General features: G+C 42.7%; 1 protein-coding gene across 1 annotated transcript in view; it reads left to right on the top strand.

Annotated features, from left to right (window-relative positions):
- Positions 1-13,914, top strand: part of MARCHF5 (membrane associated ring-CH-type finger 5) — a 77,171-nt gene extending 63,257 nt beyond the window's left edge. Inside the window, exons 4-6 of the mRNA XM_077822607.1 lie at positions 2,522-2,705; positions 3,179-3,345; positions 11,776-13,914. Coding sequence (XP_077678733.1) covers positions 2,522-2,705; positions 3,179-3,345; positions 11,776-11,892 — 468 coding nt within the window. The 3' untranslated portion in view covers positions 11,893-13,914. The remainder of the gene's footprint in view (positions 1-2,521; positions 2,706-3,178; positions 3,346-11,775) is intronic.
- The last annotated feature ends 3,519 nt before the right edge of the window (positions 13,915-17,433 follow it).

Genomic DNA, 17,433 nt, shown 5'->3' with positions numbered 1-17,433 from the left:
AGAGGAGAGAGGCACTAAGAGTAAGTCTACACTTAAAATGCTGCAGCGCTTCAGTGTAGACACAACCTATGTCAACGGGAGGGCTTCTCTTGTCAGTGTAGGTACTCCACCTCCTCAAGAGGCAGTAGTTAGGTCGACAGAATTCTTCTGTGGACCTAGTGCTGTCTACACCAGGAGTTAGGTCTGTATAGCTATGTGTCTCAGAGATGTGGATTTTTTGCATCCTTGAGAGACATAGCTGTACTGATCCAAGTTTGTAGTGTAGACCAGGCCTAAGTTAGGGCTTGTCTACACTACCATGCAAGGTCGATCTAAGATACACAACTTCAGCTACGTGAATAGCGTAGCTGAAGTCAACATACTTAGATCTATTTACTGAGGTAAGTCAACAGTTGACACTCTCCTGTCAACTCCGCTTGCGCTCCTCGTTCTGGTGGAGTACTGGAGTCGACGGGAGAGCGCTCAGCGGTCAATTTATCGCATCTATACTAGACGTGATAAATCGATTCCTGCTGTATTGATCGTTGCCCGCCGATCCGGGCAGGTAGTGTAGACAAGCCCTGAGTTACAGATATTCAACTACAGCTGGGTTGGAATCGATATGGAGCAAATAGTGCTACTTCACTGGATTGCTGGGCCAGTAAGAAATAAAGCAGGTAGGCACTTCTGAAACTATTGTAGCTCCATGAGGAAGGGACATAGTGAACCAGAAGAGAGAGAATAAGAGGCTTGGATCCTTGGGGTGGGAGAGGAAGTTGAGGAGCAGGATAAGAGTCTTCTAGTTAACTCTCAGTTGGGAGGAGGTTGATCACAAAGCTGAAGACAAATTCTTCATGCATGTCTTTGATGCTCTAAGAATTAATTTACTCATTTAGAATTTTTTGGGCCGCAGTAACTTCAGCTAATATCAGTGTTACAGGCTGTGGTGACTGATGCACCCTTCAAAAATTTTGGAAAAATAAAGTAGACTTTCATACTTAACTGAAAAAAAAACTTCTAGAAGTGCTGTTGAGAGCCACACTGCGGCTAGTTATTGTCACAATATTTTCCTACCTGCCATCACACCCATTCTACTGAAGCTCTATTTCTGTTTTTGTTTTTTTAAGTGATCTTAAACAGTCTGTTCTCTGTGTTCTACCAAATAAAGCCTATGCTGCTTATTTGTTTTGATACAAACATACTAGGACAGTTGGTGTCTAAGACAACCAGTGCTCGTTGCATTTCTCGCTTTTGCGCTCTGCTTGGACTATCATTTGAAGGTCATGCAAAAGTTCATTCTTTCTAGAGGTGCATCAGTGATGGTAGCAGCCTTGGTCAGTTTTGCCACACAAGACCTAGAGGACAGGTACAATTTTCAAAATTTAATGTGTCTCAGTTCTCAACCTATCAAAAGTCTACTCTCAAGACTGTCTACAAAATTGTGTGTTTTTGAACATGTGCCTGTATCTTAACAAGTATTTAAATCTGAGTAGAGATTTGAGCCTTTTGAATGAATAGAGCATTTCAAGTCTTTTTCTTGTTGAAACAAGACGAGAGCACTTAGTCTGACAGTTGGCTTGGCTGGTCTTGACCCACACCAGATAAAATGCAGGACATTAAATACTCTTAAATAGGGACAGTTGGCTTGTGACATGTTGCTAAAAATATACTACTAGTCACTTTTTACCGTGAGGCTTAAGTGTGACCTTAATTGTAGTTTTGACACTGCAAAGAAATCAGATTTTACTGTTGCACTAAGAAATTATTTTAAACCGTCAGTAATAAAATTACCAAGTCCAAATAAAGGTAAATTTTAGATTAGTATGTAGCATACAGAATTAGAAGTATAATTGCTGTTTTTGTTGCATGGTATCAGATGTTAACCTTAGTTTTAAAAAATGCTCATTTACATGAGAAGCTGCATGTGCAACTGGTGTTGTCATAGTGGGAAAATAGATTTTTTTTTTTATGATGCACAGAGAAGGAATACACATCACTAGTGTGCCCTCTCTCATGCTCTACTTCTAAATAGTATCTCAGGCCATTAATCAGAAGATTCAGCTATTGATTTGTATTCTTAAATCATAGCAGCTGAGCAATTTTAAATCTCAGAATTAAAATTAATCTTTCCAAAGTTATGTGACCTTCTGGGGATTTTAGAAAACATGCTATTGTACTATAAGGTAGCTTTAAAATATCTCAGAGACTTTACGTTATTTCTATATAAACATCACTAGGAGTAAGTATATGGAGAAGCACATCTGCCCCTTTCTGGGTAAGAAGGAATTAATTATGTAATGACTCACTAATGCAAGATGAGTCAGGCAAGAACTGGTAACTCACCAACAGCAAATATGATAAGCAGTGAAGGGCACCACATGAGAGATTTAAGCTTCAGGTAAAATTTTTAATAGGATTATTTTAAAATTTAGATGCCTAGATAGTTCAATACAAACCAGTAAAATCTTCCAGAACTAGACGCTTAAAGTATGTCCACTGCACAATAACCATCTGACACTAAAACTTTTTGAACATTTCACAGGTTGTAGGTCATAAAGAAGGTCTTGATGTCATGGAGAGAGCTGATCCTTTATTTCTTTTGATTGGACTTCCTACCATCCCAGTCATGCTGATACTGGGCAAGATGATTCGCTGGGAAGACTATGTGCTCAGACTGTGGCGCAAATATTCTAACAAACTGCAAATTCTGAATAGTATATTTCCAGGTAATGCAATTAAATCTAAATGAAATATGAAGTCTGTGCTCTGCCCAGGCGAGGTGGGGTGTCGAGGGCAGTTTCCCTATCTGTAATGGGGATAATAATGCTCCTTTCCCTCCGACCCTTTGTCTAGTTTATTTTGATTATATGATCTTAAAGGCAGGGACTGTCTCTTACTGTGTGATTGTACAGTGCCTAGCCCAATAGGGCCCCGAACTCTGAGGCCTCTATGCTCCATTGTAGTGAAAATATTAAAATAAAAGAACTATAAATGAAATTTTAGTGTGAGAAGCTAAAAGTTGATGCTTAAAAATAATTTCCTCACTTAATAGAAATAGAATACTTACTGGAGAGAGGGATGCTTTATAATAAAATTGTTAGATTGTAGAAAACTAATTAGATTTGAAAGGCTAGATTCATAATGAAAACAAAGTTTTAAGTCTTCTTTAGTTTTAGTTGGCAATATGATTTTTCTCTAGGAATTGGATGTCCTGTTCCTCGTATTCCAGCTGAGGCCAACCCACTAGCAGATCACGTCTCTGCTACTCGTATTCTGTGTGGAGCTCTTGTCTTTCCAACCATTGCCACCATAGTTGGCAAGCTGATGTTCAGCAGTGTTAATTCTAATTTACAAAGGACAATCCTGGTAAGATGATTTAAGAAGAATGTTTTTCAGAAATGGCAATAATAATGGTATATGGAGTTGCAGTAAATATTCTGTGTGAGCAGAAGGTAAAAGGAACGTACATGGAAGTAGAATTTAGAATGGTAGTTGACTGGTGTGCTTTTTCATAGGATGAGTATTTTCAAGATGCCCTGTCTAGAACAGCAGTTCTCAAACTGTGGGTTGAGACTCGAAAGTGGGTTGCGACCCCGTTTTATGGGGTCGCCAGAGCTGGTGTTAGACTTGCTAGGGCTGTAGTTGAAGCCTGAGCTCCACTGCCGTGGGCTGGAACCGAAGCTGAAGGGCTTCAGCCCTGTGTGGCGGGGCTCAGGTTACAGGCCTCCCACCTGGGGTTGAAGTCCTTGGGCTTTGGCTTTGGCCCCCCCACCCCCAGGGAGCAGTGGGGCTTTGGGCCCTCCTGTGCTGGGTGGTGGGGCTCAGGCTTTGTCCCCCCATGTCCCTGCAGCGGGGCTCAGGCTTCAGGTCCCCCCCCCTCCTGGGGTCATGTAGTAGTTTTTGTTGACAGAAGGGGATCATGGTGCAATGAAGTTTGAGAACCCCTGGTCTAGACAGTGGGCTGGAATCACCAATGTAATGTAATCTAAAATGGTAAATTAATCTGGACCCAGAATCCTAGACAGGACTTAAAAACAGACAAACAAAAAAAACCTACAAGTCAAAGATCTAAATAAAGTAGACAGAGGGTGATGGGGAGGGGACCCACCAGTGACTTCCAGGGGAAAAGCCCTGGTGAAAGGCCCAGTGTGTAGGGTCTGGTCACAGGAATGTGCCTCTTTGTTTCTGAATAGTAAGTGTATAAATTGGACTCCCTTACTGCTTTGGTGTCCGAACAAGAGAGAGAATAATCTCTTCCCCCACCCAAAGCTTGCTGCCTGCTGCTGCGGGAGGGAGAGCAGGGAGCTGAGGGATCCTCCCTTATGAATAACTCAGGTGCCTGCTGCTTCTGCTCATGACCTCCCCAAAAGCAGCTGTTAATGAGACTGATATGCTTGTCTGTTTCACTGGCTTCTCTGCCACACCAGCCGCTATCCTTCTCAATACCAACAGTAAAGTCACTTCAAAGCCTTGTCAATTTTTGTGCTCCTACTTTGGTTTGGGAAAGCTATGACCAACAGCAGCAGAGCCACTAGAACAGACTAAGACTTTGTCTTCATGGGGGGTTTAGCTCACACTGAGTTGACATGCGCTATTTGGTATACTATATATAAGCCGTACTAATTATGTACACATGGCTGTGCCCTCTTTCAATTTGCATCATTGTGCACCCATGGCAGTTAAGTGCTATGTAGGAAGTGCGTGGCATGGGAGGGTATGCCGTGGTCCTGTGTCTTTGCTGTTGAGCGGTGTTCATTCTGGGATTTGTCTCACCTCACGTTGTGGGATGCATAGCAGAAGTCAGGTGGAAGCCAGTAAAATTCTGTGGCTTGAGGTCAGATTAAAAAACCAGTCCCATGATTCCACTCTCTCCATCCTATGCTTTGTCTCTTTGTCGGGGGCTAGTGCCATTTTCAAATTGCTGTTGGCCATCATGGACCTAGCAATGCTCTGTGCCACTATGCTGACAACCACAAACACACGTAAGCTGCTTAGGCTTTATTTTGAGCTCTTGAAGCCAAGTGGCTTCAATTTTGGACTTCACCTACCACACCACTGAGCAGATGATGGGACAACTGTAGCTTCAGCAATAGCAGAGGAAGAAGAGGAGGACACTGAACTACTACTACATGAGCTGTTCCTGGAGCAGCTTTACATAGTGCAGCGCCATTGCTGAGCTTGGGAACCCAGCATCAATCCCTGGGAAAGGATTGTTCTGCAGATCTGGGGTGACCAGGAATAGGGAGAAAATTTCAGGATACTGAAGATTTTTTTTTTTTTTTTTTAAATCTGTGCTGAACTAGCCCCAGAGCTGCAGCAACACTGTACCAACTGTGGCAGAGCTCCAGCCTTGTCCCCGTGAGTCCCGCGCTTCCAGGCTGTTTTTCAGCCTCAGAGGCTTATTGTGATCCTCCACATAGCCCTTCTCTCTCTGGGGCCAGGGTACAGTTTACTGAGCCCTTTTCATCATAAGCCAGCAAGGAGGTTGGTGAGGGAACTCTGTCTCTGTTGTCCCTACAGGCTTATTCCAGAACAGTTTAGTCTCCTGTCTTGACAGGGACCTGTCTTCCCCTCCCAGGAGGTGTTTCTGTAGTGGCTGGTTGGGGGGAAGCTGGGTCCGCCCTCTACTCCGGGTTCCAGCCCAGGGACCCTAGTGGCAGCAGCTATTGGCAGCCAACCTTTCCCTGCCAGAGTTGCTACATTTTCTTGGGCCACTTCCCCACAGCTCCCCCGCTTCTCTCTCTTAACGTGTTCTTCACCCTTACCTTTGGGCTCCCTTTCCAGTGGCTTGAGGGTGTCTTCATTACCCAGCCCTTCAGCCGCACTTCCTCTCCTCGGCCTGACTGGAGTGAGCCCTTTTAAGCCAATGGGCCCTTAATTGGAGTCAGGTGTTCTCATTAGCCTAACGGGTTCAACTGACTCTTTGCAGGCAAATTGAAGTCATGTGTCTACCCTAGCCTGGAGCAGCCCCTGCTCTGGTCAGTCAGGGAACAGAAAACTGCTTATCCAATGGCCAGTATATCTGCCTTCTACTACTCTGCTGTACCCAACCGGCCTGGGTCTATCACACAACATACAGTGCCCTGTACCCATGGAGAAGCTGGTCGCCATTGCCATCTGTAAGTTGGTCACCTCTAAAGGTTGCTTAATCATAGAATCATAGAATATCAGGGTTGGAAGGGACCTCAGGAGGTCATCTAGTCCAACCCCCTGCTCAAAGCAGGACCAATCCCCAATTAAATCATCCCAGCCAGAGCTTTGTCAAGCCTGACCTTAAAAACTTCTAAGGAAGGAGATTCTACCACCTCCCTAGGTAACGCATTCCAGTGTTTCACCACCCTCTTAGTGAAAAAGTTTTTCCTAATATCCAACCTAAACCTCCCCCACTGCAACTTGAGACCATTACTCCTCGTTTTGTCCTCTTCTACCACTGAGAATAGTCTAGAACCATCCTCTCTGGAACCACCTCTCAGGTAGTTGAAAGCAGCTATCAAATCTCCCCTCATTCTTCTCTTCTGCAGACTAAACAATCCCAGTTCCCTCAGCCTCTCCTCATAAGTCATGTGTTCCAGACCCCTAATCATTTTTATTGCCCTTCACTGGACTCTCTCCAATTTATCCACATCCTTCGTGTAGTGTGGGGCCCAAAACTGGACACAGTACTCCAGATGAGGCCTCAGCAATGTCAAATAGAGGGGAACGATCACGTCCCTCGATCTGCTCGCTACGCCCCTACTTATACATCCCAAAATGCCATTGGCCTTCTTGGCAACAAGGGCACACTGCTGACTCATGTCCAGCTTCTCGTCCACTGTCACCCCTAGGTCCTTTTCCGCAGAACTGCTGCCTAGCCATTCGGTCCCTAGTCTGTAGCTGTGCATTGGGTTCTTCCGTCCTAAGTGCAGGACCCTGCATTTATCCTTATTGAACCTCATCAGATTTCTTTTGGCCCAATTCTCCAATTTGTCTAGGTCCCTCTGTATCCTATCCCTGCCCTCCAGCGTATCTACCACTCCTCCCAGTTTAGTATCATCCGCAAATTTGCTGAGAGTGCAATCCACACCATCCTCCAGATCATTTATGAAGATATTGAACAAAACCAGCCCCAGGACCGACCCCTGGGGCACTCCACTTGACACCGGCTGCTAACTAGACATGGAGCCATTGATCACTACCCGTTGAGCCCGACAATCTAGCCAACTTTCTACCCACCTTATAGTGCATTCATCCAGCCCATACTTCTTTAACTTACTGACAAGAATACTGTGGGAGACCGTGTCAAAAGCTTTGCTAAAGTCAAGAAAAATACATCCACTGCTTTCCCTTCATCCACAGAACCAGTAATCTCATCATAGAAGGTGATTAGATTAGTCAGGCATGACCTTCCCTTGGTGAATCCATGCTGACTGTTCCTGATCACTTTCCTCTCATGTAAGTGCTTCAGGATTGATTCTTTGAGGACCTGCTCCATGATTTTTCCGGGGACTGAGGTGAGGCTGACTGGCCTGTAGTTCCCAGGATCCTCCTTCTTCCCTTTTTTAAAGATTGGCACTACATTAGCCTTTTTCCAGTCATCTGGGACTTCCCCCGTTCGCCACGAGTTTTCAAAGATAATGGCCAATGGCTCTGCAATCACAGCCGCCAATTCCTTTAGCACTGTCGGATGCAACTCGTCCGACTTGTGCACGTCCAGCTTTTCTAAATAGTCCCTAACCACCTCTTTCTCCACAGAGGGCTGGCCATCTATTCCCCATGTTGTGATGCCCAGCGCAGCAGTCTGGGAGCTGACCTTGTTAGTGAAGACAGAGGCAAAAAAAGCATTGAGTACATTAGCTTTTTCCACATCCTCTGTCACTAGGTTGCCTCCCTCATTCATTAAGGGGCCCACACTTTCCTTGGCTTTCTTCTTGTTGCCAACATACCTGAAGAAACCCTTCTTGTTACTCTTGACATCTGTTGCTAGCTGCAGCTCCAGGTGCGATTTGGCCCTCCTGATTTCATTCCTACATGCCCGAGCAATATTTTTATACTCTTCCCTGGTCATATGTCCAACCTTCCACTTCTTGTAAGCTTCTTTTTTATGTTTAAGATCCCCTAGGATTTCACCGTTAAGCCAAGGTGGTCGCCTGCCATATTTACTATTCTTTCGACTCATCGGGATGGTTTGTCCCTGTAACCTCAACAGGGATTCCTTGAAATACAGCCAGCTCTCCTGGTCTCCTTTCCCCTTCATGTTAGTCCCCCAGGGGATCCTACCCATCCGTTCCCTGAGGGAGTCGAAGTCTGCTTTCCTGAAGTCCAGGGTCCGTATCCTGCTGCTTACCTTTCTTCCCTGTGTCAGGATCCTGAACTCAACCAACTCATGGTCACTGCCTCCCAGATTCCCATCCACTTTTGCTTCCCCCACTAATTCTTCCCTGTTTGTTAGCAGCAGGTCAAGAAAAGCTCCCCCCCTAGTTGGCTCCTCTAGCACTTGCACCAGGAAATTGTCCCCTACGCTTTCCAAAAACTTCCTGGATTGTCTATGCACCGCTGTATTGCTCTCCCAGCAGATATCAGGAAAATTAAAGTCACCCATGAGAACCAGGACGTGCGATCTAGTAGCTTCTGCGAGCTGCCGGAAGAAAGCCTCATCTACCTCATCCCACAGGTCTGGTGGTCTATAGCAGACTCCCACCACTACATCACTTTTGGTTGCTCACACTTCTAAACTTAATCCAGAGACACTCAGGTTTTTCTGCAGTTTCGTACCGGAGCTCTGAGCAGTCATACTGCTCCCTTACATACAGTGCTACTCCCCCACCTTTTCTGCCCTGCCTGTCCTTCCTGAACAGTTTATAACCATCCATGACAGTACTCCAGTCATGTGAGTTATCCCACCAAGTCTCTGTTATTCCAATCACGTCATAATTCCTTGACATCACCAGGACCTCCAGTTCTCCCTGCTTGTTTCCAAGGCTTTGTGCATTCATATATAAGCACTTGAGATAACCTGTTGATCGCCCCTCATTCTCAGTATGAGACAGGAGCCCTCCCCTCACCTGTTCATAGTCAACCCAATTTTGATGTAGGGAGATTGACTGTTGGGGCTGTTGTCATGCAAGTATGTGGTGCCATGCATAAGGTACTGTTGTACCAGGTTATAAAGGTTGGTGATAATGCTCGGGAGATTGATGGCTTTTCACACATGGGGTTCCCAAACTGTATTGGGGCAGTTCATGGGATCCATGTGCCTATCGTTTGCTCCCTCCACCAGGCCTCTCAGCGTTTATAAACTGAAAGGGTATTGCTCCATGGTGCACCAAGGGCTGGTTGACCACCATATCAGGTTTACAGTAATAAATGCAGGATAGTCTGCAAAGGTCCACGATACTAGGATCTTTCAGAACTCAGCTTTGTTTACCTTAAGGAATAAAGGACATTTTCCCCCACTATAGACATTATCCTGGGAGACCTGGCTTATCCGCTTCCCTGGTTAATGAAGGCATTCACTGGCTTCTGGGACAGAAGGACAGAACTGTTTAACTATCCCCTCAAGTTGCAGAATGACAGTGGAGCATGCATCTGAAAGGAAGACGTTGCAGTTTATGGGCTAGGTTGGAAGTTGTAAGAAAAACCTTGCCCAAGAAGATAGCTGCATGTTGTATTTTGCACAATATTTCTGAGAGTAAGGGAAAAAGCATTAATGGCTGGTGGGAGGCTGAGGTGCAGAGACTTGCTCCAACTTTTTGAACAGGCAGCATTTAGAGCAGGGGTGGCCAACCTGTGGCTCCGGAGCCACATGCGGCTCTTCAGAAGTTAATATGCGGCTCCTTGCGTAGGCGCCGACTCCGGGGCTGGAGCTACAGACACCAACTTTCCAACGTGCTACAGGGCGCTCCCTGCTCAACCCCTGGCTCTGCCCCAGCCCCACTCCACTCCTTCCCCTGAGTCTGCCACACCCTTGCTCCTCCTCCCCCACCCCGAGCCTCCTGCACATGACAAAACTGCTGATCGCGGCGGGCAGGAGGCACAGGGATGGAGAGTTAGGTGCTGATCGGCGGTGCTGCTGGCAGGTGGGAGACACTAGGGGTTAGGGGAGGAGCTGACGGGGGGCTGCTGATGTATTACTGTGGCTCTTTGGCAATGCTCATTGGTAAATTCTGGCTCCTTCTCAGGTTCAGGTTGGCCACCCCTGCTCTAGAATATGGAAACGGCGAGGCAGTACTATCAGGGTTGCATACTGCTCTTACTTTGAGTCTCAGGCCTGACAAAGTGCAGCTGTACATCTAGCTGTTATCCTAGGCAGGAGTGAGCAGAATGGAGTGTGAGAATTGCAGGCTCTTTGATGGGTGGTAGAAGTGGCACGTTGTGGAACTCCTTATTGTATCTTAGGACATGAAAAATTTACTTTTTTTTGTATGTACCATGCATTGTGGACTCTCTATGAATGAATTTTTAATGGACTGTATTATTAAACAGCTTGTTACATAACACCCATAAATAAAGCTTTAATTAAAACAACAATGAAACTGATCTTTAAAGCCTTGATCTCCAAACTTTTGAGGGTCATGCCCCCCTTACTCTTGTCCCCGCCCCTCTCCCCCAGAGCCAGGGCCGGGAGTGAGGCTACGGCTGCGGGGGGGAACGCGGACAGGAGTTAAGGGGGTGGGGGCTGGAGCTGGGGACGGGTCTGGAGTCCGGAGTGGGGCCTGGAACGAAGCCATGGCCAGAGGGTGGAGGCAGCAGCTGGGCCCGCAGCGGGATGTAGCTCTGCTCCCCACCTCAGCCTTGGCCTTGGTCCTGGCCCCATGCCAGTTTTTAAAAGGTTGGAGTGGGCATCCAGTCAATTTGACCCTAGAGCAGTGGAGAGCACTCAGATAAAGAGATATATACCTGTCTGTTTTTTTTCCATTCCATGCATCTGATGAAGTGGGTTTTAGCCCACAAACGCTTATGCCCAAATAAATTTGTTAGTCTCTAAGTGCTAGAAGTACTCCTCATTGTTTTTCTGATACAGACTAACATGACTATCACGCTGAAACCTATCTCCACAAAAGACATCTGCAAAAGAGTGGGGGAGAGCAGTTTGAGGATTGTCAAAGCAGTGCATGGCCCTAACTCAATTCACATTGAACTCAGTATGGTTTGAAAAAGGACTCCAAGGCTTGCATTAAATGTAAAGTTAGTGCGCTCTAACAAATTGCATCTTATGTATGCAGGCATTTTCACACCAGAATAACTCAAGTTAGTGTGGACTAAACCCCCTGTGTGGAAAAGACCTAAAGAAGATCACTTGAGATCTGTTCATGTGTTGGAAGGGTTTTTACAAGCATGAGGACTAAAGCCATATCTTTAATGAAAACTTAAGTTTTACAGAAATTGATGGTTTTTGATCCCTTCTGTATTTGCCAGAGGAAGTTCCCTAAATGCCCCTAAAAAGTGGATTTTTCAAGTTCTGATTAGTTTTTAGTGGGACTGTTAATTAGTGTGTTTATTATATATTCTGGGAAAATGTCTCATTGTTATTTAATGTGATGGGTTTTCATTTTTTGTCAAAACTCATAAGTGAATAAAAGTTTCCAAAATTATTTATAAACCCAGCATGTAATCTTTATGTAACATGAACATTTGTAGTATTCTATTGTGACAGAAAATTTGCCTCATGTATTCATTCATAATTGTTCTAATTAGCTTAACTTCAAAGGAAATATTTCTTGATTATTTTTTGACCTTTTTTACAACTAAGAAGAAAACTATGATAAGATGTGATACTGAACTTGTTCTGTAAGTCTTAAAAATTTCTCTTTATTTCAGGGTGGAATTGCTTTTGTTGCTATAAAAGGAGCTTTTAAAGTTTACTTCAAACAGCAGCAATATTTACGTCAAGCTCACCGCAAAATTTTAAATTACCCTGAGCAAGAAGGAGCATAAGGCTGTGATCTCCAGCTGTCATACAATCTCATCTACCAGATTCTCTTGATGTATAGATTCCATCGTTATTGCACAGTAGTGGAGAATTGTGATAAGTGGCTGCTCCTATTTTTTCTTCAAATATAATAAAGCACTTTCTTGTGGCAGGGTAAATCCGCTCAGTAATCACTGAACCTAAGAATGTGATTTGTTCTCATTTTTGTATATTTCCTTTGTGAGAGGCAGGCATCTGAATCTATCACATATGCTGAATTAAAAAAAAAAAAATGAAATTGTGCAGTTGCTCATCAATGCACAGACTGTATCCAAATCCATTTTTTGTACACTTAATAAAGTATCTGCACAATATTTGCATACACAGACCATCTAATTCAACACTAAGGATACCACAGAGGGATTTTTTTTTTTAAGAAATTTTGTTTGAGTAGGTTATTGCCAAGGAGAAATTTTTCTTGGATTTTAGCCAATAAGGATTCCCTTGTTCGCAGCTGAAGCTCTGCAATAGATGTAAAATAAGAGGCCTAAAATGTACACACAACATTGGATAGACCAGCAGAAGACCGATCCTTTTCTAAAGGGTCCACATAAGCCAACTTTGACCACCTAGAGTATGAGCTAGTACATGGCTTCCAGCTAATTTTGCTACTATCTAATTGTATTGTCTGCAGTGTCTAGTATTGCTGTCATGGCTCCTTTGCTGTCTTTTCTATTAACTATTATTATTAGATCCACCTCTAGAGAAATTATTTGGGGAAGTGAATTTCAATCACTTACTTTTGTAATTAGAACAGCTGTTTAGTAATAGTAGATTGTATTTTGAGAGTTCCTTTGTGATTATGCAATTAACTACTCAAATAAATTATAGTAGAGACTAGCGAGCATTGGACAATGAGAAGGTAACTTGATTCTCGTTAGTCAGTACACAGACTAAAGGATAAAACTTAATTCTCTAATAAATTAAGATAATTGATTGCAACAGTAAAAGCCTATTGTAAAAATGCAGTTTTTAGTGTCATGTCAAAAAGGGAGACACTAGCACTTAATCAGTAATTTTACTTGTTCATAACTCCACATTTTTCAGTTGAAATTAGCAATTACTAATTACAATGTTAGTGTTAATTCTGAGTCCTGTTTGACAAACAATGTGGCCATTTCATATTAATGCAAGACTTAGCCTGGATTTACAGTAATTGCAGTTCTCTGTGCATAACAGTTGAATGATTTTTTTTTAAAGTTCTGATTCTTAAAGTTGTTTCCTTTTTTTTTTTTTATTATTCATGATAGTATGTCAAATGCATGGAGAAGGGTAAGCATTCCTCATAGTGAAGTATTGGTAAGTAAATGTTGCTTTTCACCACAAATGAAGCAACTATAGAGTGGACTTCATGTCTAATTGCAATAACGTATGTTAGTGACACTTAATGTGGTACCTTTTTTTATGTGTTACCTTAAATATTGAGAATGTAATATTTTAGAAATGTATAAAAAGTATATACATGGCCAACAAGTATTCAGAAACTACAGTTGTTGAAAATTATACATGCATAGCTGATTTGAGATTCTTGCTAAAATTATTGATAAATTACTATAATCTTGTAAATCTGCTGATTATGTTGGTCTCAAAGATTGGTCTGACTTTTTTATATATTTATGTACACAGCAGCAGCCTCTGATTTTCTGTAATATAAGTTTTCAACCAATGTAATACATATTTCTTGCAGAATTCCTCAGTACAAGGAGAAGACTTTTCAGTGGTCTTCACTGTATAGATTTCCAACCACTTTATAACTGGTTTTTAAAGTCTCATGCAGAATTTAATCGTGCAAAATATTTGTTTTGACATTTTGTTCCGTAGGAAAGCTGTCTTCTTTGAACCTGTTGTACATCAGATGATTATAAAAGGAGTATAAAATGATTTAAACTTAGTGGCAGAGAGTTACTACTTTTGTTGCTGTATTGTAAAATCTTTTTAGTATTAATTATAACCACATTGGATTAGGTTGAATAAATATTTTTACATTATTTAGGTGTATTTTGTCCATTGAACAAATAGTGCCAAAGCCTATGACAGAAATAGGTTTTAAAATTGATAACTATTGAATCAAAAAGTAGTATACCATTTCTTTTAAGTAGACACCCCAGGGTTAACCTTATGGAATTTAAGAAATACTCTCTTTTGGGGGGGCGGGAAGAATGGAGACCTAACTTTGAAGGTTCCATTTAGTTTGTGATTGAATTTTAAGCATTTCTCTTTCTCTCATTAATCAGTTATCAATAAATGATGAGTGCATCATCTGAAATCTGCCTATTTTTATAAAATCAAAGCCATTACTCTGATTTGAAGGACTTAGGATAACACTGATTGGGGATTGGGTGGGACTGGATGGCTCTGGATTGGTAGTGCAGTACAAAATCTACTGCTCAATGAGGGAGGAGGATAGTGTGAGAAGACCTGAAACCCATACTAGCTAGTGATCAATGTGCATCCCACTACTTTCAGAGCAAGGAGCACTGGCCGACAGCATTCCAGCACATATTCGGCACCTTGGTTTGTCTTTGCCCTCCATTACATAAATATTTAGGTGCTACTTTTTCCTGGAGACCAGTTCAGTGATTTGCAAGCAGAATGTGTGTGTCTCTTCTACATCTTAAGCCTCATAGTTATTGAGAGGGGGGCCCTTCTGTCTTCATTCCTATTTTTGATTTGAAGAGGTTTGTGCCAACACTCGCTGTGCTAACTTGCGTTTCTGAGTTTCAGAGTTAGGGAGTTTGCCTATCTCAGTATATCCCTGTTGGAGTCTCATCTCAAAAGGCAGCTGAAGGTCAATCCTATGTCATTGTTGCTTCTACCAATCTTTCACCTTTTCAGTTCTGATAATCACAGCACTTTGGAGCCACATACCTAGCACGGAAATGATGTTTGTCTGCACTGCTGTTTGGAGGTGGGATGCCCAGTGCAGTTAGACAGACTCATGTCTGCTCAGCTCAGGCTAGTGTGCTAAAAATAGGAGTGTGGATGTTGTGGCACTGGCAGCAGCTTGGGCTAGCCACCTGAGCTTGGACCCAGAGGGTCAGGTAGGCTTGGACTCTGGTGGCTAGCCAAAGCCAGTTGTGCAGTGTTCACACTGCTATTTTTAGTGCATTGGCTCAAGCTGCACTAGCATGAGTCTGTCTGCCTCCCTGCTTCAGTGTAGACATATCTCAATTCAGGAAAGAACTTTATGCTTAACTTAAAACATCCATAGGTGCTTAAGTGCTGTATAAGGTTGCTTTTCTGAATTGAGGCCTTGGTAGGAAAGGACAACAGCAGAAACTTTGAGGAGCCCTTCCCTCTGTACAAAATGTTTCAAAAGGTGCTATAATGACCTTAACTCTCGGAAAAGCTTTCTGAAGCTGAAGATTCTTATGGTTTGATTTAATTTGAAAATATTCCTATTAGGGCATTTTATCCTCAAAGCAGAAAATGCACCTTGAGCATTGGTTCTCTGCTTGCAGAGCTATTAAATTGATGTAGAGAACAAGGAAGGGGCATATAAATATCAGCTGGGTGATGGTCTGTCAATGACAAAGTCAATATACCTTTTTGGTCCCTATATTGGAGCTCTTTCAGATATGACAAGCAATGAGCACTTTTCTTCTGGCAGGTCATTGAGGGTGATTATGCTTGCCTTTTGTCATTTCCAGAACTTCAGAGAGCCATGCAGGTTCCAGAGCTGCCATTTTGACTGCTTTAAGTTACACTGTTGAGTAGTAACTTAACTTTTAGCCTGTTTTGTGGGAGCTCCCATCCTGGACTGTAGTCTTTTTAGGATACATTTCTAGGATACATCTTTAGCTTAGTGGATACTTTCATATAGGCAACTTATGAAGAAAGGATTTACTGAAGCCAGAGAGTTGCTGAAGTTCCTACTATCAGAGGTACTTTGGATTAGCTATAATGCCAAAGCTTCCAATTATCATTTGCAGATCAATATATACATTTATACTTAGATAGTGATCTTTTGGTTCTAAAGGTCATGGCAAAGAGCAGAAGGCATTTGCTTTGCACTCTTCTAGGTTACTAGAAATTCTGAATCACTTAAAGGTGGATTTTCCGCCCCCACTGAGCATGGTGCCAGAAAATAATGCAGGAGAAAGTTGAAGTTGCATAACTATTTGTGGAAACTAAGCAGTTAATCTCTGCTTGATTTATGGAAGTACATAGCTCAGGTTTTTTTTTTTACTGAATTTTCAATAGAACTGTAACCCATTTTTTTGTAGTGCTATCTTCAATAAGTTTTTCTTATTACAAGACATCTTGAATATTGGTATTAACAACTATAAATATAAACAGAATGACTAATAGGGACAATATTGAAAAACTATACCTAGGAAACCACTAACATGAATTGCTTTTGCTTTCCCATTTATTGATGGGCAATAGCTTACATAATGTTTCCTCAGAGGATGTTCATTTTCGTATGTTTGTAAAATCTGTTGTATTGCAGGCTGTCCTAGTGCACATCTGATATGGCAGCACAGGTGAGCCCTGCCTTGACTTCCCTTCTGCCTGGATAAAAGCAATCCAAGCAGGCCTTTTGATCAAAAGAGCACCTCTTTCAGAGGGTTTTGTTTATTAACCAAAAATGCCAAAACAAGTATCAGAGTCTTAGCTGGCATCACCACCTCATTTCCAACTGATAGCAAAAATTACACATTTTCCCTCAATATTACTTCTACGAGGAAACGGGAGGTGAGTCAGTTGGACAATTTCTATTAAAAATATGGTCTGCCCCTTGAGAGAGTTTAAGAATCTGTAACCTATCAATCTCCATGGGTCAGTTAAAAGATGTTCGTGTGCTCTGAAAATTTCATTGCTTCTGCTCCCATTCAGTACCATTAGCTGAAAGGAATTATTTCTGTTCATGCTGTACCAACTAAAAGAACGGTAGAAAAATTCAATTTTAGAAGCACAAAGAAATATCAGAAATTGCTTGAGTGCCCCAGCACAGCAGCCCCTGTCATACACTTCCCGTAGGCATGTCATTTAATGCTGGTTGACTAAGCCAGGAAAAAACTAGTATGTCCCTCTAAGTAGTGGGCCTCCAGACGAAGCATTATGCTGACAATTTTTTTTAAAATCAAACCCCATTACTGGTCTTACAATTTCCCAATGCCTCACAGTGACGTTTATATAGCATGGAATCCATACAAAAGACCAAAGCCCCTATATTTTCTCTTTTTTAGATACCATTCCATCTCCTCAGTACAGTTACTGATCCTTGTCTCCACCTAAGAGGAGTGCACAGGCACAAAGGAGCAAGGAGGTGCAAAGGCAGCTTTAGACCTAGGGCCATCTGTGCACTGCTCTGGGACTTTACTGTAAGTTAGAGACAAGGGCTATTATGTGTCAATGTCCCCCCAACAGACAGTATTACAGTAGCTCATGGTCCCCATTCTAGAAATAGGGAAGTGGACTGGTGTGGGAGCTAGTACTCCATTTCCGTCCCACTGGAAAAAACTCCCATGGCCAACCATGCCAGCGTTAGAGTCACTTTGCAC

The sequence above is a fragment of the Eretmochelys imbricata genome, chromosome 7, assembly GCF_965152235.1.
Source record: "Eretmochelys imbricata isolate rEreImb1 chromosome 7, rEreImb1.hap1, whole genome shotgun sequence".
Taxonomy (NCBI): Eukaryota; Metazoa; Chordata; order Testudines; family Cheloniidae; genus Eretmochelys; species Eretmochelys imbricata.
Note: the sequence above shows the minus strand (reverse complement) of the source record. Positions and strands in the feature narration are given on the sequence as shown.